Source organism: Balaenoptera acutorostrata, chromosome 14, assembly GCF_949987535.1.
Source record: "Balaenoptera acutorostrata chromosome 14, mBalAcu1.1, whole genome shotgun sequence".
Lineage (NCBI taxonomy): Eukaryota > Metazoa > Chordata > Mammalia > Artiodactyla > Balaenopteridae > Balaenoptera > Balaenoptera acutorostrata.
In genome coordinates, this window is record NC_080077.1 from 14,454,376 (window position 1) to 14,476,674 (window position 22,299).

At 36.9% G+C, this 22,299-nt stretch overlaps 1 protein-coding gene across 14 annotated transcripts in view; it reads left to right on the top strand.

The window, feature by feature from the left end:
• Window positions 1-22,299, top strand: part of SYNE1 (spectrin repeat containing nuclear envelope protein 1) — a 463,872-nt gene that overhangs the window by 389,975 nt on the left and 51,598 nt on the right. For all 14 annotated transcript variants that reach the window (XM_057527516.1, XM_057527518.1, XM_057527519.1 and 11 more), the window contains 3 exons: window positions 1,856-2,011; window positions 12,013-12,171; window positions 14,989-15,155. In XM_057527516.1, coding sequence (XP_057383499.1) covers window positions 1,856-2,011; window positions 12,013-12,171; window positions 14,989-15,155 — 482 coding nt within the window. The remainder of the gene's footprint in view (window positions 1-1,855; window positions 2,012-12,012; window positions 12,172-14,988; window positions 15,156-22,299) is intronic.

Sequence of the window (22,299 nt, forward strand, 5' to 3'; positions counted from 1 at the left end):
CCCCCAAATGATATGTCCTCGTGTTCTCCAAGTCATTGGCAAATTACTGCACTGGAGTAATTCTGTTTAAAACTTCACACAGACTTAAATGATTTGGATTTTGATCAGAAGTTCTCTGCTTCACTTTGGCTAAGAAGCTGTAAGCCTTTAAGAAAGATTAATTTTTAAAGAAGTCTGGAAATCATGAAAAGCGTGGATATAAGAAATTTTCTTCATTATTAAAATGTAAGGATGATCTTTGAAATTTGAAAGAAGCAGATTTAGGAAAATGAAAAGGTAGTATACTTTATGTCATGGATGGCAAGGGAGAGAAATACTATCTTGAGGTGTAAATTCAGTAGTATGCAAAGATTAAAAAGAATTTGTTTTAAGTCTGTGCCTGTGAATTTATGACAAATGATTAAAGAAAACTTTCAACAAGCAAGAATGGGAATTTACTGGGCTCCTTCTATGTGCCAGTGACTAACCAGTGTTATCTTAGTTGGCATGAACGCAAGCTCATGAGGACAGTCTACTATTTCCCTTCTACAGATGTGAAAAGTGAGGCAGCTAGAAGTTCAGTAACTTTTCAAACTTAGTAAATATCAGGGTTTCCTGAACCCAAAGGCTATATTTTTACCACACACATTCATCTAAAATAGAGTCTGTGAGTCTGAAACAGTTGGTTTCTGAAGGTGGTGTTTCTCTTTTAACCCATACACCAAATCTGATGTTTGAGTTGGGGGGGTGGGAGTTGAAAATTGGTATAAAAAGAGGAAAATCTTTACATTGATATGACAATTTAATATGTCTACGGATATAAGCAGAAATGCTGCGTATTTAATACACCCAGATAGTTTGGTCTTTCAGCCAAATACTGTTACCATGGGACCTCATTTCCCAAAATACACAACAGTTACAAACACGCCTGCTATTAAGTTTGGAGAATAGAAGGATGCATTTTGGTCCAGCTCTCTGCTACTCTTCCGCAAACCACCTTAGCAGCAAAACAAAGCAATTACCTAGAAAATTCAGGCTATAACCTAGTTTGCTTAAATTGCCTGAGAAGTTAGCCTCAGACAGTACCATTAATTGCCTTTGCCTTTGGAAACTTGTCTCCTGTATGAAGAGACAAAAAGAGAGGGAAAAAGCCACGTGAAATACTCTATTCATGTACAAAATTAGCTGGAATCTAAAAACATCAACAGCTGGCAAAAAGCAAGAGCTATACAAATTGTAAAACTAGTCATCTGTTCAAAGCATTGCAAAAACTGTTGTCAACTCATGCAAATATTGGATTTTTTTCCTTAAATCATTCCCCCAAAGGAGAAAATACATATTTTTTCCAGTAACTTAAAGAAATCTCTTCTCCTGCAGAAAACATATTCAGTCCATTGTTTTAAATTGAGTAATAACGGCAACTGATCCTTTCAGCTACTACATTGTAAATCTGTATCACAGATGTAGCAACTGATAGTCTTTGAACATGAAAGTTAAATCTAGTAGTTTGGGTTTTTTTAAAAAATATTTCATTAACATGATCAGTCACTTGGGACAAAGGTAATGTTGGTTTAAAAGTAAGGAAGATCAATGCAGTGATGAACCTTGAACTAGAAAAGACGATCAGAAAAGATCAATGAAATGGGAACTAGATTTCCATTTCCCATTAGGAAAGATTCTGCAAGCAACCTGGTATTATATAAGAAGAACTTGGCCAATTATCAGATTATGTAGGAAGCAAATAAAGTAGCTACCAAGTTGGATAGAATGGGATGGAAATGTAATGACATCAAGAGGGGATTCCCAATACACTTCAGAAATTGTTGATGATAGATGCCCATGGGTATTCAAGTTTTGTGCTTTTTTTTAAATCTAGGAATTGGAAAATGCAGTTGGGAGCTGGACAGATGACTTGGCACAGCTGACGGTGCTGAAGGATGCTGTCTCTGCCTACATCAGTGCAGACGATATCTCCATCCTTAACGAACGCATGGAGCTTCTGCAAAGGCAGTGGGAAGAACTGTGCCACCAGGTGAGACAAACTCTAGACTCAGTATCTGCTCAGAAAGGCAGAGAACTGGAAGATGATTTGGAATGTCTGTGGCTGTGTCCACATTTGGATAGAGGAAAAGACACTGTGCTTATTATAAGAATGCTTCAGATTAAGACAATTATATCTTAACACTATATTTTAAGTGCATCCAAACTGGATTCTCTTGCCCTTTCTTTTACTGTCTGTCAAAATATTTTAAAGAGGAAATACAGTTTTGTGGTTCATAGATGTGGTTTTGCTAGGTAGATACTGGTGGTCTCTTTCTTACTTTAAACGTGAAAAAACAAGGTTTTATTTGCAGTCGCAGCTAATGCTGTGAGTGGTTTTGTACATTTAACATTTATTATTGCTGTTGATCTACCATAGTTGTTTCTTCATAATTCATGGGTGTATGGCATTTTTAGCCATACTTTATTTATTTAGTAAGTACATTCTGTGTGCACAATACCTTAAAAGAGATCCGAGATTGGGTTTTGATTTGGAAATGAAAGGGAAAGATTGCTGGAGTAGCAAGGAGAGGACATTTGAGGCAAAGAGGAATCACAGATAGGCCCGCAAGTGAAGAATAGCTCCGACTCATAGCCTTGAGATCATACCCTCCAGGAAGCAGGAACCGTGTTCCTGCTGTCGTGTTCCTTCCTGTCCTTCGATTGCCTTGCCTGGCACAAAATAGGTTATGATGCATATTTGTTAAGTGAATCATTCACATTAATTATTGTGAATTTCACAAGCTACAGTAGATGTCCCTACAAACTAAGGGCAGTGTGGATGGCAGAGAATAAAGGAAATGCTTGTTGAACTGGATAAATCTTGAATTGAGTGCTGAGATCAGAGTGGAAGAGACAGCTTGGTGTAGAGGGAGAAAGTGGATGTGTTAGACAAGATTGCAGCTTGAAAAAGGCACAGGAATAGAGCAGAGAGAGGACCTGGCTGGGGAAAAGCAGGTGTTGGAAGGATGAACTAGAGAAAAACTCTGGAGCACACTTGGTCAATGTGTGAACAGTTTCGTGTGTGTGTGTGTGTGTGTGTGTGTGTGTGTGTGTGTGCTTTTTAAAAAAATAATTGTAAGAGATGATTTTCATAAATATGTTAATGATTTGCATTCAAAATTAATTTAGCCACTTTCCCCAGAGTTCTATATTCTCAGTGAACACAGTGAGAAACTTACATGGAATGTGATGATACTCATCACACTTTATCCTTTTCTGAGTTCTTCTATCCAAAATCAATACTATCCAGTAAATTAGCGTAGAATTTTTGATGTAAAGATTTTATCATAGCATATATAAATGAAAGCTATTTGGTGGGTACAGATATTGGAAAATGCCCACAGCAATGTTCAGTTACCCTTGTGAGCTTCATTCATCTGTTTTTCTTAAAATTGGGAAAAGTCTAGCACTACTTGCTGACTCAGTACTTTTTAGCATATTATGTGAAATGAATTAGACTAGATCCATTTCTCTAGCTAATTGATGTCTGTGAAGCTTTCAGAGAGATAACACTTTAGATATTGGCTTCCGTCTCCTTCCCAAACCTACCATCAACTTCTCTACGCCAAGACCTTGCTCAGGCCATTGTTCCTGTCTAGACGTCCTGCGTAGACTATTCCTTCCTTTCTGATTTTCTAACCTGTCCTCTTCTGTTGAATTCCAGTACTCTTGTGATGCCATTGTTTGAAATGCTCAGACATCTGTTACTCTGAACGCCTGTTTCCCTTTTGGTCTATGCCATCATGTGACAGTGCATTGTTCCTTTTTTCCTCTCCTTCTTCTCCTCCTTCTCCTTCTCCTTCTTCTCCTTCTCCTTCCTCTTCCTCTTCCCCTTCCCCTTCCCCTTCTCCTCCTTCTTCCTCTTTTTCTTCTTCCTCTTCTTCCTCTTCTTCCTTTTCTTCCTCTTCCTCTTCTTCCTCTTCCTCTTCTTCCCCTTCTTCTCCTTCTCCTCCTCCTCCTCCTCCTCCTTCTCCTTCTTCTTCTTCTCCTTCTCCTTCTTCTTTTTTAATGCCTGTGACTTGAGTTCAAGACCATGAAGCCCTTGAGGACAAACCCTTTCTTTGCATCTCCAGTGCCTAAAACAGCTGAGTGTTTCTACTGTTGATTATTAAGACAAGACTTTAGGATATTATTTTATATCTTATGTTCCTCTAAATGTAAAATAATGACAAGGTTTCTGAATATTTAGGAGGGTAAGAAGATTATGATTATGCAATACTTTTTGGTTTAGGAAAACTGGTACTATGTGAGAATGCCACCAGGTACAAAGGACACAAACTTCCAGTTACAAGATGAATCAGTTCCAGGGATCTAATGTACAGCATGGGGACTATTGTTAACAGACTGGATTATATATTTGAAAGTTGCTAAGAGAGTAGATCTTAAATGTTCTCACCACACAACATATAATGGTAATTATGTGAGGTGATAGAGATGTTAATTAACCTTGTGGTAATCATTTCACAATACATATGAATATCAAATCATCATGTTGTACATCTTAAACTTACACCGTGTTATACGTCACTTATATCTCACTAAAGCTAGAAAAGGAGAAAAGAAAAAAAAAAGTTTATATGTTGTAAAATTGCTTACCAGACTTAAACATACCTAGGCAACAGTCTGTTTAGAAATACATTTTGAAAGCTCCTGTTGATCATGTAACATGCTGTAAAGAGATTAATACCTTGCACCTGTGAGTAGACTAGACAAGTTAAAAAAAAAAGAGGAAGCGGAAACATAGTGTTTCTAGAAACTTTCTATATTGAGTGTGTTAAGGCATGAAGCTAAAGCATACTTGTCTCACATTACTTCAGTCTAAACAACATTATTTAAACCAGTGAGAGTTTAGGCATGTGTATTCATACCAATGGTGTCAGGATATAACTGTAAGGAGAAATATAGACCAGTTACTACTTCTTGAGTTAGTGTTTCCGGAGAACTTCTGTCAAGTATGAAACCGCAAAAGGAAACGAGCTTGTGCCTATGTCTCATTTTAAAAGTTAAAAACTTTAGAGAAACATGGCATAATCCCTCTGTTAAAGACCAAGTAGTGTGTTCATATTCCAGTAGAAGCAATCGGTCAGAGGTCCGGATTGACTGGGGCTGCAGGCAAGGAGGAGGAGGCCGCACTGTACGTAAGCATCGCAGAGTAGAGGTAATGGACAAAAGCATCCTGTCTTCAGAGAGACTCACCAAATGGTTTGTTGTGCCTGTGTACAGCCGTGGCTTGTATTTGCTTTTATTCCTGTTTTGGTTTGTAGAGCTGTGTGTAATTCCAGTTGAGATATAAATATATCATCATTGTAATTGCTCGGTGTTCTTTCAAATTGTCATGGTAAAAATATTTGAAGCAGAAGAGGATGTGTTTCCTGTTCAGCTGCCTCACGCTCTGGAGGTTTTAGCTGGTGTTTGTCAGCTGTTGGCAGTGCAGCGTGTTTATACCCTTGAGAAAACGTAAATGTGTGCTAAACTGATAAGTAATGTAAGGGTTTCCACTGAACTCAAAGACAACGATGGTAAAGTTCACTTATCGTACAGCCTAAATATTAGTTTTACAAACCAAAAGGAAAATTCGGTCCCCATTATTAATTTAAATCTTTTGAAAAGCTTTGGGCGCCAGTTTGTAACCAGAGCTTGTGGCCTACCTGTTTCTTCTTTCAACTGTTGCTCTACATGAGCAAATGAAATGAAAGCAACACTTGCATGGATTGTGAGAAAGACTAGAAATATATATATTTAAGCTGCTTATTGAATACATGGGTGTCAGGAGAAAAAAATATTAAAAACGCAAATGATGCCCTGTTGTCATATATAGTTAAGTAGACTGAACTTTTGTTAAGTCTTTAGGATCTACTGGTCATTTTCTAAAATTATTTTCTTGTTTGAAGAATATATTCTATTATGAGCTTACAGTATTCCAGTGCATAAGACTGTGCATGGCATATAGTAGACACATGTTTACTGCAAACCATAAACATTTGTGTAATGAATTTTGGAACAAATGAAAGATTAATTTACAAATGACAAAAATAGAGCTTAAGAAAGATGAGTAACCTTGCCCTGGTCATACCATTAGTAAGTGATGGAGATTGTGTTTGAACCTCATCTGCCTCTGGATATTTGATCATAATGTTATATTACAACCTGTATCAAAGACTCAAGCTTTGCTGGTGCTGGTCCTTTTTTTTTTTTTTTTTTTGCCATGCCATGCAGCTTGCAGGATCTTAGTTCCCCAACCAGGGATTGAACCCCGGCCCTCAGCAGTGAAAGCCTGGAGTCTTTCCAGTCTAACCACCGGACCACCAGGGAATCCCTTTGCTGGTTCTATTTTGTATTGATATAAACAAATGCCTCAAATTTGTCTGACCTCCTCTATCCCTGTCTCTGAAATCAGAGTAATACCTAACCCCTCAAAGTAATAATATTTTTCTGTTATGTGGTCATCTTCCCTGCAGATGTGGTTGAGAAAAGCCCTAGAATTTATTCTTGCTGACGGCCAAGATTTGGGGGAAGAGGCAGAGAGGCGAAGCACATAGCAAGACTTGTTAGTCTGAAGTCTGAAAGGCAGGGGTTTCTAACCTTTGCATGGAAAACAGTTGCTTCAGGCAGTTTCAACTATAAAAATATAGTTTCAGCTTGGACATCAGTCGAAGCAGAACTTTAATACCAGCCTGACTCTGCTGCTCTGTGAATGAAAAAGAAAGTCATATCCACGAGAAAGTTCAAAATCTTAGCAGATCAGATGACACTCTGCTGTCAGAGATTGAGAGGAAAATGGTGCTGGACAGATGGTGCTCTTCAGTGCTGTCTTGGTAGAGCTTAATGTAGGTGAAATTTGTCTCCAAAACTTTTAATCTTGTTTTCTTGGTTTTTCTCATTCCTATCAATACCCACACCAAGTAAATGCACTGTTGTTCTGTATTTTTCTGCCTCAAAGAAAAATTCATGGTAAACTGAATTATATTAATGGGGAAATACTTAATGGATTAATCAGTGTCACTCTACCCAGAGAAATTTTTATTTTAAAAGATCATAGTAACTCAAAAGAGTGAATTTCTAATGGTGGCATTTCAAAAATTATGGCAGGTTATGGGGTTCGCCATCGAGGCAGCTCACTAAGCTTGGCCCTGGTATAGGTATCCTGGGCTCATAGTCTAATTCCCAACATTTTTATTTTTTTTTTGAGACAACTTCTTCAGTATTTTTTTAACCATTTTTTTAATTGAAGTGTAGTTAATTTACAATGTTGTGTTAGTTTCAGGTGTACAGCAAAGTGATTCAGAATATATATGTATTCTTTTTCAGGTTCTTTTCCATTATTGGTTATTACAAGATATTGATTATAGTTCTGTGTGCTATACAGTAGGTCCTTGTTGGTTATCTATTTTATATATAGTAGTGTGTATATGTTAATCCCAAACTCCTAATTTATTCCCCCCACCCGCCCGCTGTCCCCTTTGGTAACCATAAGTTTGTTTTCTATGTCTGTGAGTCTATTTCTGTTTTGTAAATAAGTTCATTTGTATCAGTTTTTTAGATTCCACATATAAGTGATATCATATGATATTTGTCTTTCTTTTTTTTTTTTTTTTTTTTAATATTTATTTATTTATTTATTTATGGCTGTGTTGGGTCTTCGTTTCTGTGCGAGGGCTTTCTCTAGTTGTGGCAAGCGGGGGCCACTCTTCATCGCGGTGCGCGGGCCTCTCACTATCGTGGCCTCTCTTGTTGCGGAGCACAGGCTCCAGATGCGCAGGCTCAGTAATTGTGGCTCGCGGGCCTAGTTGCTCCGTGGCATGTGGGATCCTCCCAGACCAGGGCTCGAACCCGTGTCCCCTGCATTGGCAGGCGGATTCTCAACCACTGCGCCACCAGGGAAGCCCAATATTTGTCTTTCTTTGTCTGACTTCACTTAATATGATCATCTCTAGATCCATCCATGTTGCTGCAGATGGCATTATTTCATTATTTTTTTATGGCTGAGTAATATTCCATTGTGTGTGTTTGTGTGTGTGTGTGTATATATATATATATATATATACACACACACACACACACACACACGTATATATATATATATATATATATATACACACACACACCACATCTTCTTTATTCATTCATCTGTTGATGGACACTTAGGTTGCTTCCATGTCTTAGCTATTGTAAATAGTGCTGCTTTGAACATAGGGGTGCATTTATCTTTTCAAATTAGAGGTTTCTCCAGATATATGCCCAGGAGTGGGGTTGCAGTATCATATAGTAACTCCATTTTTAGTTTTTTAAGGAACCTCCGTACTGTTCTCCATAGTGGCTGCACCAATTTACATTCCCACCAACAGTGTAGGAGGGTTCCTTTTTCTCTACGCCCTCTCAAGCACTTATTATTTATAGACTTTTTGATGATGGCCATTCTGACCGGGGTCAGGTGATACCTCATTGTAGTTTGATTTGCCTTTCTCTAATAATTAGTGATGTCGAGCATTTTTTCATTGCCTGTTAGCCATATGTATGTCTTCTTTGGGGAAATGTCTATTTAGATCTTCTGCCCATTTTTTGATTGGGTTGTTTGTTTGTTTCATATTGAGCTGTATGAGCTATTTGTATATTTTGGAAACTAATCCCTTGTTGGTCGCATCGTTTGCAAATATTTTCTCCCATTCTGTAGGTTGTCTTTTCATTTTGTTTATGGTTTCCTTTGCTGTGCAAAAGCTTTTAATTAGGTCCCATCTGTTTATTTTTGTTTTTATTTCCATTACTCCAGGATATGGATCCAAAAAAATATTGCTGTGATTTATGTCAAAAAGTGTTCTGCCTATGTTTTCCTCTAGGTGTTTTTTAGTATCCAGTCTTATCTTTAGGTCTTTAATTCATTTTGAGTTGATTTTTGTGTATGGTGTTAGAGAATGTTCTAATTTCATTCTTTTACATGTAGCTTTCCAGTTTTCCCAGCATCATTTATTGAAGAGACTGTCTTTTCTCCATTATATATTCTTGCCTTCTTTGTTGCAGATTAATTGGCCATAGGTGCATGGGTTTATTTCTGGGCTTTCTATCCTGTTCCATTGATCTGTGTGTCTGTTTTTTGTGCTAGTACCATACTGTTTTGGTTACTGTGGCTTTGTAGTATAGTCTGAAGTCAGGGAGCCTGATTCCTCCAGCTCCATTTTTCTTTTTCAAGATTGCTTTGGCTATTCAGAGTCTTTTGTGTTTCCATACACATTAAAAATTATTTTATTCTAGTTCTGTGAAAAATGCCATTGGTAATTTGATAGAGATTGCACTGAATCTGTAGATTGCCTTGGGTAGTATGGTCATTTTAACAATATAGATTCTTCCAATCCAAGACCATGTTATTTCTTTTCATCTGTTTGTGTAGTCTTCAGTTTCTTTCATCGGCATCTTATAGTTTTCAGAGTATAGGTCTTTTGCCTCCTTAGGTAGGTTTATTCCTAGGTATTTTATTATTTTTCATGTGATTAATTCCCACTCTTTTCTAGGATGTAGTATCACAGACATTTGGGGCTGTGAGGGACCTTGAATATTATTTACCTAATCATTAACAGAGCCAACCCTAGGCAGAATTGCTAACTAGGAAGTGTATAACACCTTAGAAATATTTTCATTTTCATTTAAAAAAAGGAAATTCATTCAAAATGCATTGAAGAGTAAAATAGATCCATGGATAAAGGAATATATGTGTTAAAGCAAAATGTAGCAAAATGTTAACAATATTAGAGTCTAGGGAGTATATCATAGCTGTTTACCATACAATTCCTTCAACTTTTCTGTATGTCTGATGTTTTTCATAATAAAGTATTGCCAGAAAGAGGAAAATTGAAACTCAGGTGTTTAATGTGGTGGGATGAATGGCAGAATGTCTAGCATTATCAACATGACTGTTTAGAATGTCTGCAAAAATGGATCATCTTCTTACCACTCAAATCTCATTTTATTTTGCTAACGTGCAGTTTAGCTCAACTAGAAACATTCCTTAGTATCTCAACCAGCACTGCAAAGACAAGAGTATTATGACGTCAGAAAGTTTTAGAATTCTGGAAAGGATCGTTCTAGACCTAGAGATAAGAAAACAGGCGTATTGTATCTATATTGTATAAAGAACTATTAAAACTCAATAATAAAAAACAATCCAATTAAGAAATGGGCAAGAAATTTGACCAGATAGTTCTCCAAAGAAGACATACAAATGGCCAAGAATATGAAAAGATTCTCAACATCATTAGCCATCAGGGAAATGCAAATCAAAACCACAATGAGATAGCACTTTTTATCCAGTAGGATGACTGCAATCCAAAAGACAGATAATAACAGGTGTTGGTGAGGATGTGGAGAAATTGGAACCCTACTACTGATGGGAATGTAAAATGTCGCAGGCACTTTACAAAACAATCTGTAGTGTTGCCATATAACCCAGCAAGTCTACTCCTGGGTATATGCCCCAAGACAAATGAAACATATGTCCACACAAACACTTGTACTCAAATGTTCATAGCAGCATTATTCATGATAGCTAAAAAGTGGACACAACTCAAATGTCCCTCAATAGATGAATTGATAAATAGTATGTGGTATATCTATATGGAAACATATGTTCAGCAATAAAAGGGAATGAAGTACTGATGCATGCTCCAACATGGATGAACCTTAAAAACATTATGCTAAGTGAAAGGAGCCCGTCACAAAAGATAACACATCGAATGATTCCATTTATGTGAAATGTCCAGAATAGACAAATCCACAGAGATAAAGAGTAGGTTAAGGTTGGGAGGAGGGTGCAGGGGTAGGCAGAGGAGTGAGTACTGATGGGCACAGGGGGTTTTGGGGGTTTTTTTATATTGATGAACATGTTATAGCATTGATGGTGGTGGTGGCTTTGAAACTGTGAATATGCTGAAAACAGCTGAGTCGCACACTTTAAACAGGAAATGGTGTGGAAACTACATCTCAGCAAAGCTGTTACAGGGAAAAGAAAAGAAACAAAGATACAAAAATCAACATAGAAAGCAGGCAGGGAAATAAAAGAACTTGCTCAAAGTAAAGTCATCAGGATAGAGCTGATCAGGGATTGTGCCTCTTCCACTGACACTCCACTCTGTCCTGACACCTGACGCTCAATTAATTCTTCCCTCCTTCCCGATTTTTCTTTCATTTTTCTTTCTTTCTTTTTCCCTTTTCCTTCCTTCTTTTGTATTTCTTTCCTTCTTTTCTTTTTTTCTGCACTTTACCTTCCTCCTTTTCTTATTCCTTCTTTTCTTTCCTATTTCTTTCCTTTTTAGTAAACGTACATTCCATGATCCTGTATCATAGCTGCACAGAACCAACTGCAGTGAGAAGCTAGATTTTTTTTAAATAAATTTATTTATTTATTTATTTTTGGCTGTGTTGGGTCTTCGTTGCTGCATGCGGGCTTCCTCTAGTTGGAGAGAGTGGGGGCTACTCTTCGTTGCGGTGCGCGGGCTTCTCATTGCGGTGGCTTCTCTTGTTGCGGAGCACGGGCTCTAGGAGCACGGGCTTCAGTAGTTGTGGCTCGCGGGCTCAGTAGTTGTGGCTCACGGGCTCTAGGCACGTGAGCTTCAGTAGTTGTGGCACGTGGGCTCAGTTGCTCCACGGCATGTGGGATCTTCCAGGACCAGGGTTCGAACCAATGCCCCCTGCACTGGCAGGTGGATTCTTAACCACTGCACCACCAGGGAAGTCCCGAGAAGCTAGACTGTTCAGAACCTCTAATAAGTGAATGTGCCTGTGGCTCTTCGGGAGGGAAGTAGCGGGTTCAGTGTCTCCCACGTGTGAAACTCGCTAGGCTAGAGCAGAGCTCCTGGGACTGGGCCTCAGGGAACAGTGGCCTAAAGAGATGCACAGCTACTGCTCATCTTAGTCTACCCAACAGAGTTTATTTGCTCTTTTCCTCAGGGTATGAGTTCCACTCTGATTATCCTTTTGCATTTTCTCCCATTTTAAACTTTTCAGCTCTCCTTAAGGCAGCAGCAAGTAAGTGAGAGACTGAATGAATGGGCCGTCTTCAGTGAAAAGAACAAGGAGCTTTGCGAATGGTTGACTCAGATGGAAAGCAAAATTTCTCAGAATGGAGACATTCTCATTGAAGAAATGATTGAGAAGCTCAGGAAGGTATGGGATGTGTGGCTACTTGTGCTTAGATGCTCTTTTAATGGGTACAGAAGATGGCCTTACTCCTAGCTGCTTTCCTGAGAAAGGAGCACTCTAGTATAAACATTTTTAATATAAAATAAACTTGCCTGAAAAGACCTCCTTTACACACAAAATATATAGAATATTTTCAATTCGTGATGAAACAGGTTATCTGCTGATAGATAATGTTCAGTATTTTTAGATTTTATCTACCTGTTCAGCAGGAATTATTTATGTGTGTTGGTTGTCTTTGTTTTTATTTGAAGTATAGTTGATTTATTGTTTGTTTTTAAAGAGGTAAAATCACCAGAGAGGAACTAAAAGAAAAAATTCCTAGGATCAATTAAACTGACATTTTCTCTGTAAGTCATGATTTATAGACAGTTACAGGAATGAAGACTTTCCTGAGAATGTTAGCTCCATATTAATTTCAAGCTATGTATGATTATTAAACTATTTTATATGCTCAAATGGATCTAGATCGTTTTTCATGTGTATACAGGACTGGTCAAATTTACTAGCATTTAAAAATGTTTTTGATGGTTTCAGCGGTGTTTCCACACTGTTTTTGAACAACTAATCATTTAAATTTTATATCTCTTCTAAGTACATATCACCATCTGAAGTACAATGCACTTTCCCGATTTACTTGTTTATTATCTGTCTACAGTGAAGCCCCACGGGAACAGGGACGTTGTCTGTTTTGTTCATTGCTGTATCTCCTGCAACCAGAGCAATGCCTGACTTTTCATAAGTACTCAGTCATTACTTACTGAATAAATGAATTATAGCTTCATTTATGAATTATGAAATTATTCAATTATGAAAAGAAATAATTATTAGGAAAAATATCTTTACCTACAAAGTTATTAATATTACATCTTGGCTTTGGAGTTTATTTTTCTCTCATGTACGTGCTTGGGCATATACACAGAAAAACAAAAACTCCAGAGCCAGTATGTGATATGAATAACTCTATAGGTTTACTTAAAATTGCAAGTTCTAAACATCAGCATTTGTATATTTGTTATTGTAAACCTTTAAACTGTGGGCTGAGATGATACAGATTTCATTTCAGCATCTGCTAAAAGCTCTGCCCTTTGCTGGTTTCTGGGTGTCAGATAATGTTCTACCAGACATGATTAATGTATAATAGGTATTATAGTGAAGTTTTCTATAGAATAAATTTTAATTAAATGCATTTATACTCTGATTGGTTTTATCATGAAATTTAAGATGCATATTTTGGGGGCTTGACACACAGATAATTTTGTTATACTATTTGGTAACATTTGGAATAATTTTTAAAATATCAACTATACCATTCTGTATATATAATAAGTTATGGACCTTAAAATAAAGTCTTTATGAGCTTACCCCATGTGGTATCTCTTTTGTAAAGAAAGATAACATGGAGGCTTGGTAATTTTGACAACTTAGAAAAAAGAAATTAATAAACAGACTGTACCCATGGTATGGGTACCTACTGGCATTAACACTCAACGTTGTACTTTAAAAGACAACCTAAGAGTATTATTTTACTATAAATACTATTTTAAGCTTGGCATAATTCCTTTGAAATAAACATTTCTCAGTAATATCATCTCAAATTTGTAATAACACATTATAACTATTAAGAAATGGACCTGGTATATTGGTCTTTGACTCCCATGGGCTTGAAGTAACATAGAAAGGAGAGTAGGTGGAGGTGCTGGGCCTGAGGAAGCACTCACAACTGCAGTAGAATAAAATTTCACCGGCTCCATCCATTCTTTGGGGCCCTTTTTACTTAGATAACTGATTTGAGAGGGTAGCCCTGTTACCAAGGTAACTTGAGAGCAATAGAAGGTGAAGATATCCGTATTCCTATAATATCTGTCTTGGTATATTATTTTGCTGAGAAAATATTTGCTGCCTAACAGGAGCTTAAGCCAGAAATGAAAAAGGTGATTCTAAAGTTTGGATGCTGTCACTACGGCAAGAAAGTAAGAGGATCAATTGGTCCAGAGGCTGGGGGGAGGGTGGGGGGACAGGTAGGGGTCAAGGGGAGATGTCCTTTCATCATCACTTAAATCATACTGTTCAGTGGCCTTTCTGTTACTATAGCCCACACTGAGAGCCTGTCCTTCTTACCTAAAACAATCTTTAAGAGGAGCTACTACAGAAACTGGATAAATGAGGAAGGTTTGAGACCCATTGATCCTCTAAGATGGTTATTGTTCTTGAGAGTTAATTTGCCAATGATTTATGTGCTGTAAAATATTGACACTGTATAGAGGACAGCTCTTTAAAATGAAAGTAGTCTTTTAAATCATTCTGCACAAGTAACAGTTGACATACACATACATATATACATTTACATATACACACATAGTCACACATCTTATTAGCGTCTTGTCAGCTATTTGTATGAGGATTGATTCTAAATATAACACGTGGTTGGTGATTACAGCAACAAGGTGTAACTTCCCAGCATTGAAATCCTTCAAGTTTTGCCTTTTGTTTCTATGTATATACTTTTATTGCTTTTTTTAATGCCCATTTTAAGTAAATAGAAAGCACCCCCATTTCCTTTAAGAACATCTGTATAAAAATTCAATCTGGACTTTGCCTACATACCGAAAATAACAGGTACCACTAATTCTTGTGTACTGGGACTCATATTCACACAGTGTTCCTTATGCCCGAACTATTTCCAAGCAGTAGAAAACTGTAATTATCATGTTTCTAGTAGAGCCAGACTGAATGCATCAAGAATATGCTTTCTGACCTCTGTGATTGCCATTTATTACACAGGATTATCAAGAGGAAATTGCCATTGCGCAAGAGAACAAAATACAGCTCCAGCAAATGGGAGAACGACTTGCCCGAGCCAGCCATGAAAGCAAAGCATCTGAGATTGAATACAAGCTCGGGAAGATCAATGACCGATGGCAGCACCTCCTGGACCTCATGGCAGCCAGGTAAAAAGGACCTTAGTCAATAGGACACACATGCAGAATCTCAAAGCATTCAGGCCGCTTTCCATTTCAGCTAAAGATCGTCCAATAAATCTCTGTGTTCTTTATCCCACCATTTTAGTTCATGCTTGTCTCATAAATGTCACTTTCGTTAACTTTAAAATTCTCCTTCTTATTTCATAAATTCAGTGGTGTTTGCATTTAACTGAAAGAGGGAAAGTCATATCCAAACAAAATCCATTCCCAAGAGAAAATTATTTATTCTGGGGCTTCATAGTACTCAACTTCCTATAAGGAAGAAAGTGAAACTGCTGACCAGTATCTGTGGAGGGTGTGTTTGTCTGAAGTGGCAAAATATATATATATAATTATATAAATATAGTATATTTAATTAATATGTACATATATATATATAATCACATTCCTACTGTCTTTTTGATTAGCAAGGTGTGGGAATAAATCTAATTACCATTCTGCTTAGACGTAAAAATAATCTGCTGCATTACTGTAATTTTGTACTTAGCTCTAGTGATAGCTGTAAGTGTCTACCTCATATCTGAGGAATGTTACATTCAATTTCTGTTGCGGAAGGGCAGGGTGAGCGAAAGGGATAAAAGTCAAAAAGAAAAAGTATCTAAGGATCTTTACTAGCAATATAGAAATCTGATATGATTGAATGAAGCACTGTGTTATTTGACATAAGGGTTATTTTTTAAAGGGAAGGGCTAGGTAGATGCTTTATTTGAGGTGAACTTTGCTTCATGTTGGAATGTAGCCTCCATGAGGGCAGGCATCTTTGTCCATTCTATTCACTGTATATCACAAGCACCAAGAACAGTACCTGAATGCAGTTGGGGCTCAATAAATATTTGAATGAATGTATGAATGAATACTTGAATATTTGAATGGATAATCTTCTTTATGGCAGTTAGGAGAGTTGGAATGTTACACATGCTTCTGATTCACAGCCATTTGGGAGCGATCCCAAAATACACTTTTTAAAAAATCCGGGTTATTTTCCTTAGCCATGCTGCATGAAGGTGGACATGAAATAGTGCCTTTTGAATACTGTGTGCCCACAAAAACTTCATATGGGCATGGCAAGTCCATGTGTTGATTTTAAAAACATTTAGTATATTTCTTTTTCTATAAAGGAGTTATCAAAGAGGGTCTCATTTAAGAAGGTGAGATTATAATTTGTTTTAGTGAGAATGAAACAAAAATGGAATAAATGTTTACCAATTTTTAAAATGTTTAACGGTAGTATTATAATAGCTAACATTTACTAAACCCTTAGTTTGTAGCAATGACCATGCTAAAGACTTCATATACATCTTCTCGTGTGCTGTTCACAACATTCTTTGAGGTGGATACTATAATTATACCCATTTTCCAGATGTGGAATGCTGAGGCTCAGGCTTGCCCCTGGTCATGCACGTGCTGAGTGGCAGAGTCTGTATTCTCTGACTCTACAGCCCATGCCCTAGAATACTACATGCTCCTACCTGCCAAGCTTATGACTTCTTTGTCCCTGTTCTAGAGAATGCAGTTAAAAGGAAGTCAGGTTCTGTTATTTATTTCTACAATCTAATTTCCCAGTCCTTTGTGAAGTACTGACAGCAACTATGAGAGGTATAGGAGGTACAAAGACTGAGGCCCTTTCTTCAAGGAGTTCATAGTGGGAATTTAGACATGTGAAGAAATCCAGTAAAATGATGTGCTAAATGCCTTAGTAAAAGTACTATAAAGAGATGGAAACTTAATGGTGCAGCTTAAACTACTGTAAGTATTTAGGCATTGGTAGATTTTAGAACCCCAGTGCTGTGTTTAGCCTGGCTTCTCAGTCACTGATAACCAAATCTTATTTCAGAGGGAGGAACTGAAGCCCTTTTTAATTTTATTTTATTTTTTTATTTTTTTAACATCTTTATTTGAGTATAATTGCTTTACAATGGTGTGTTAGTTTCTGCTTTAGCCCTTTGTGATATAAATACCCTTCTTAGGGAAGCCGCCCACTTGGTAAACATCCCTGGATTTTTTTCAGTCAGATTATGACTCATGGATTGGCTTTCATTTCCATGTAATCCAGTTAAACTAGTTAATATCCTTTTCTAATTTTTAGTTGGTTCAGTGGTGTGGAATATGGGGTTGCACTAAGTCAAAATGTTTTAAATTTAATTTAATATAATTTAATCACAAGCAGCTAGTTTGGTGTATGCCCAGTTGTTAGCCAGCGTTACATCAAATGAGTTAGGTGTTTACTCCTCAAAGTCATGTTTATTTGTAACTTTTCTTTCTAGTTTTTCAATCAAGAATTTTCTAGGTGTTATTTAGTTTATTTTTCCAAAGACACGTTAGTAAATTTGAATCAATTAAATATAGGGTACACAGGCTTGCATTTTAGTCACTAAAATGCTCATATGTTCCTACTTTTGTGGAATCTCATCATACACAGATGTAATATATATATTGTCCATTTCTAATTGTCTCCTTCCAACGTAGACCAGATGACATTTTGACCATTCATTTGTCCTGAGGTTTAATGCCACACTGGATTCATAGTTCCTTGAAGCCTCTCCTAAATGACACTCAGCCATCACATTTGCTTTCCACTTTTTGGTTTATTGCCTGTGCTAGTGCACAGGCACGATGACTGTCTTTCACACCCATCTTCAACTATGACCTGCCAGCTGAAATACTAAGTTTCTATGATTCAGTCTCATTCACTACTCTTCCCTCTTCCAAATTTTTTTAACACTGATTCATTGAAACAGAACGTAACTTATGCCTTTGTATGTTTTTATGTTGTTTTGATGCTCTTGGGAATGGAGAGGTAATGTTTGAAGATGATCATGTTTTCAGGTGAACAGCTTCCCAGCTAACAGAAAGGTGGAAAAAAGAAAGAAGATTCACTGATAATAACCTGTTATATACAAATAGAATGCATAACTTTGAGTCAGATTCCTATTACTAGTGGGTTAGCTTAGACCATTCTAAGTACAAAGTAGATATGTTTTGCTTTGAATTTTTAAACTGACTGTCACCAAGCATTGTCAGCTTTTTAGGATAACAAAAAAATTTGCTCACTTATTTTTAGGGTTCAATGGATAATGTTATAGTATACTTTATAGACCTACTCAGTTCAGTGTAGCAGTCACTAGCTACATGTGGCAATTTAAATGAGTTGAAATGGAATACAATTAAATTAGAATTATTCTTAAACAATCTGATTTTATTTTTTATTTTTATTTTATTTTATTTATTTATTTTTGGCTGTGTTGGGTTTCGTTGCTGTGCACCGGCTTTCTCTAGTTGCAGCAGGCGGGGGCTACTCTTCATTGCGGTGCGTGGGCTTCTCATTGCGGTGGCTTCTCTTGTTGCGGAGCACGGGCTCTAGGCGCGTGGGCTTCAGTAGTTGTGGCACGTGTGCTCAGTAGTTGTGGCTCTCGGGCTCTAAGAGCGCACGCTTAGTAGTTTTGGCGCACGGGCTTAGTTGCTCCGTGGCATGTGGGATCTTCTCGGACCAGGGATCGAACGGGTGTCCGCTGCATTGGCAGGCGGATTCTTAACCACTGAGCCACCAGAGAAGCCCCCAATTAAATTAGAATTTAATTTTAATTACAGTCAGTTGCACTAGGCACATTTCCAATGCTCAATAACCACACAAGGATACTGTCTACCTTATTGGATACTACAGACACAGAACGTTTTCATCATCTCAGAAAGTTCTGTTGATCAGTGCTGGCCTAGATAATTAAAAGCATTTCTGAGCCTTTAGCTTTCATTAAGAGTCAACATAATTTGACTGTAACTGTAATTTCTGTAAAAAAAATTGGTGTAACTGTAATTTCTGTAAAACTGTCTTCAAGGACTCTAGCTCTCATCAGTGGACCTTATGCAAAAAGCCACATGGCAATTTTTCCAGCTCTTAGCACTAACAGAAAATGTCTTTTAGCATCAGTAGTTCAGAGCTTCTAATAATAGAGAATACATTATTAAACATTTCCCATCTTGGTATCTAGGAACGTCAGACTCAAGTTGTTTGCCCTGCTGTAATGACTTTTTTTTAGTTAACTGGACTCTCTAATATAAGGACATTCTTCTTTCCTCTACCAAACCTAAATACCCATCACCAAAAACAAAGCACACATTAGTTATTTGGTTCTTTTTTTTTTTTTTTAATAATAGTTTTATTGAGATACAATTCACATACCATACAACTCATATATCAAAAGTATACAATTCATTGATTTTTAGTATATTTACCGAGCTGTGCATCCATCACCATAATCAATTTTAAAACATTTTCGTCACCCCCAAATAAAAACTTTAACCCCTTTTTTCCTTTCTGCCCTCCCTCCTTTTCTCCAGCCCCAGGTAACTACTAATCCACTTCCTGCCTGTTTAGGTTTACCTGTTCTGGACAGTTCATATACACGATATCATACAATATGTGGTCCCTTATGACTGGTTGTTTTTAATCTGTGTTTTAATTATAATTCCCTTCAACATTGTATAAAAGTAAAAACAAATGTAATTTTTAAAAACTATGGAATGCCTCCTGTTTATGAAGTACTTCCTCTGCATGTTGCTACAGGGCAGAAGCTGGCAAACTCTCTGCTTGGGGCCATATGGTAAATAATCTAGGCTTTGTGGGCTGAACAGTCCCTGACAAAGCCCTCTTCCATTGAATCACAAAAGCAGCCTTAGGAAGCGTAACAGGTTCCAGTAACATTTTATTACCAAAACAGGTGGCCAGACATAGTTTGCAGATATCCCTCTGGGATGTAAAGATGAAAAAGAAAATGGTTCCCAACCAAATAAGGGTAAAAGATAAAGTGAGGATACACGTGACTCCTCACCTCAGGGCCTTCCCCTTTCTGTTACTTCTTCCTGCTCTCTCTCCTCTGTCTGGCCAGGCCAGCCCCTAGTTCTTCTTCATGATCCTCCTTTTCTCTAGATAGATTAGATTCTTCTTATCTGCTCAGTAGACTTTCTGTGCAGAGTCCATAGCATTTCTCTTGATTATAATAAATATCTCGTGTGATAGATTGTTTAAAGTTTCTTTCCTCTATTGAAATGTATCTAACTTGATCGCCAGAGTAATCCCAGAACCTAACATAGTTCTTTGCATATAATTGTCACTCCGGTATTTGTTGAGTTTCTCAATCTGAGACATAGTGTGTGAAATGTGCCCTACATACAGATAAGAATATAGCAGAGCCTAGGCTTAGGGCTTTTGCCTGAATTATAAGGTGTTTCTGCTTCACCTACACTGTGATGTTTGGCAAATTACTTATTACGGTGTAAAAGGTTATCAGGAGGATTAAATGAGGTGGTACCTGTAAACCACTTAGCCCAGTGAAGTGCTCAGTCAACAAATGTCAGCTGTCATCCCAGAGGGAGTTTAGAGGCTTGTGCAGTACAAGGAAGGCTTTGCAAAGTTGTAGCAGCTGCCTTCAGAAGGGGTTTCAGTCTAATGGGAGTTCTGCCCAAACTAGAGGAAAAAGAAAACTTAATTCTTGGAATTTGTGGCTGGTATTACCTCATGGTGATCCATTCAGAAAAGTCAAGCCAGGATCAGGAATTCTTTGATGCAGCAAGCAAGGAAATGACCAAGAACTAATCAAGAGTCCTAGGTTTAGTTCACCTTGTTCCAGCTGTGTGACCTAGGGCTTAACTATATAACCTCTCTGAGCCCTATATTCCTCATTTTCAAAATGTTCATTAAAACAACTGCCGCATCTCCAATGAGACAACATAGGGGAAAGGACCATGTATACTATAAAACGCTATATGTGCCAGTCTTATTCTTTTAGATGGCTACAGAGCATTCCACAGTTCATTCCACAGAACATTCCACATTCCATTTATATAACGTGATTTATCCAGTATTTTCCCTATTGCTGGAAATTGATATTATTGCCATCTTTTGGTACTACAATAATTGTGTCTTTAAAGCCTTGCCTTATGTTTAATTCATTAGAATAAATATATTGTGCTAAGGATAATGAACATGGAAAAAAAAATTAACCCATGGGAAAAACTATATAAAGTAAAAGGGAATTAAACTAAGGAAATAATGGCAATAAAAATTTTTAAAGATCTAAGTTTTTTAAATGTTAGTCATAATCAAGAAAAAACAAATTTGTCTACTGTTATGGAATTATGACCAATATATTCCTTTAGCCAAATTTACATATTTACATTCCTGATAAAAATAATATATCAGTGGAGTGATTGTTTTATAAAGAATTCACAATAGTATATCTTTAAGTAGCAGGATTTTAAAAATAATTTTATTTATAACCAAGTTGTCTAGAATTTTTTAAATGTAAAATGCAGGTTTGTTTCTTTCATAAAGAAAATGTATTACTATTTTAAAAGCAGTCAACTCACACAACCAGAACCAAATGCTTTGTTTTATTTTAGTTGCAATTCATCATATTGGCCTTTAAAAAAAAAAAAAAACTTAGCAAATGTTCATTATCTATTTATTTATTTGTAATTTATTTGTGTGTATGTATGTTAAAATCCAAAAAAGATTTAAAGCAGACAGCATTAGTCATTTTTTAGTAAATTACCAGTAATGAGTAATTTGGGAGCTTATTTTCTTTAAAAGCTTAAATTATGAAATTTATATAGAGTCAGTGCAGAAAATTTAGAAACTCTTGAAATTCACAAAAGAAAAAAAGTTATCTGAGATTCCACCAAGCAAATGAACAGATCCTTTTTAAAATTACCTTAAAATGAACATGTTATTTTTGTCACTTTATATCATTATTTTTAAAAGGACAAAGGTTTATGTAAGGGGAGAGTAGTATTTCTTCATTACTTTTCATGCTCAAATAGTCTTTTTAAAGGTGAAGAGCAAGCACTTTCCCACAGAATATCTTGTCCATCCCATCTTCCCAAACAGCCCCTAAAACTCCTACTTAACACCACTTAACTGGCAAATCAGACTGAAGAAAAAAAGCAATTGCTCCTTTTTGCTACTACAGTATGCCGCCGTACTTGTAGAGGTTTTGCTTGTTTGCATTTGGGTCATTTATCTTTGCAAATATCTTTTCCAACTTAAACTGCCTGCGAGAAAAGTCGAAGGTCCTTCCAGAATGGCAGTGTCTGCAGCCGGTCTTATTTTTGATAC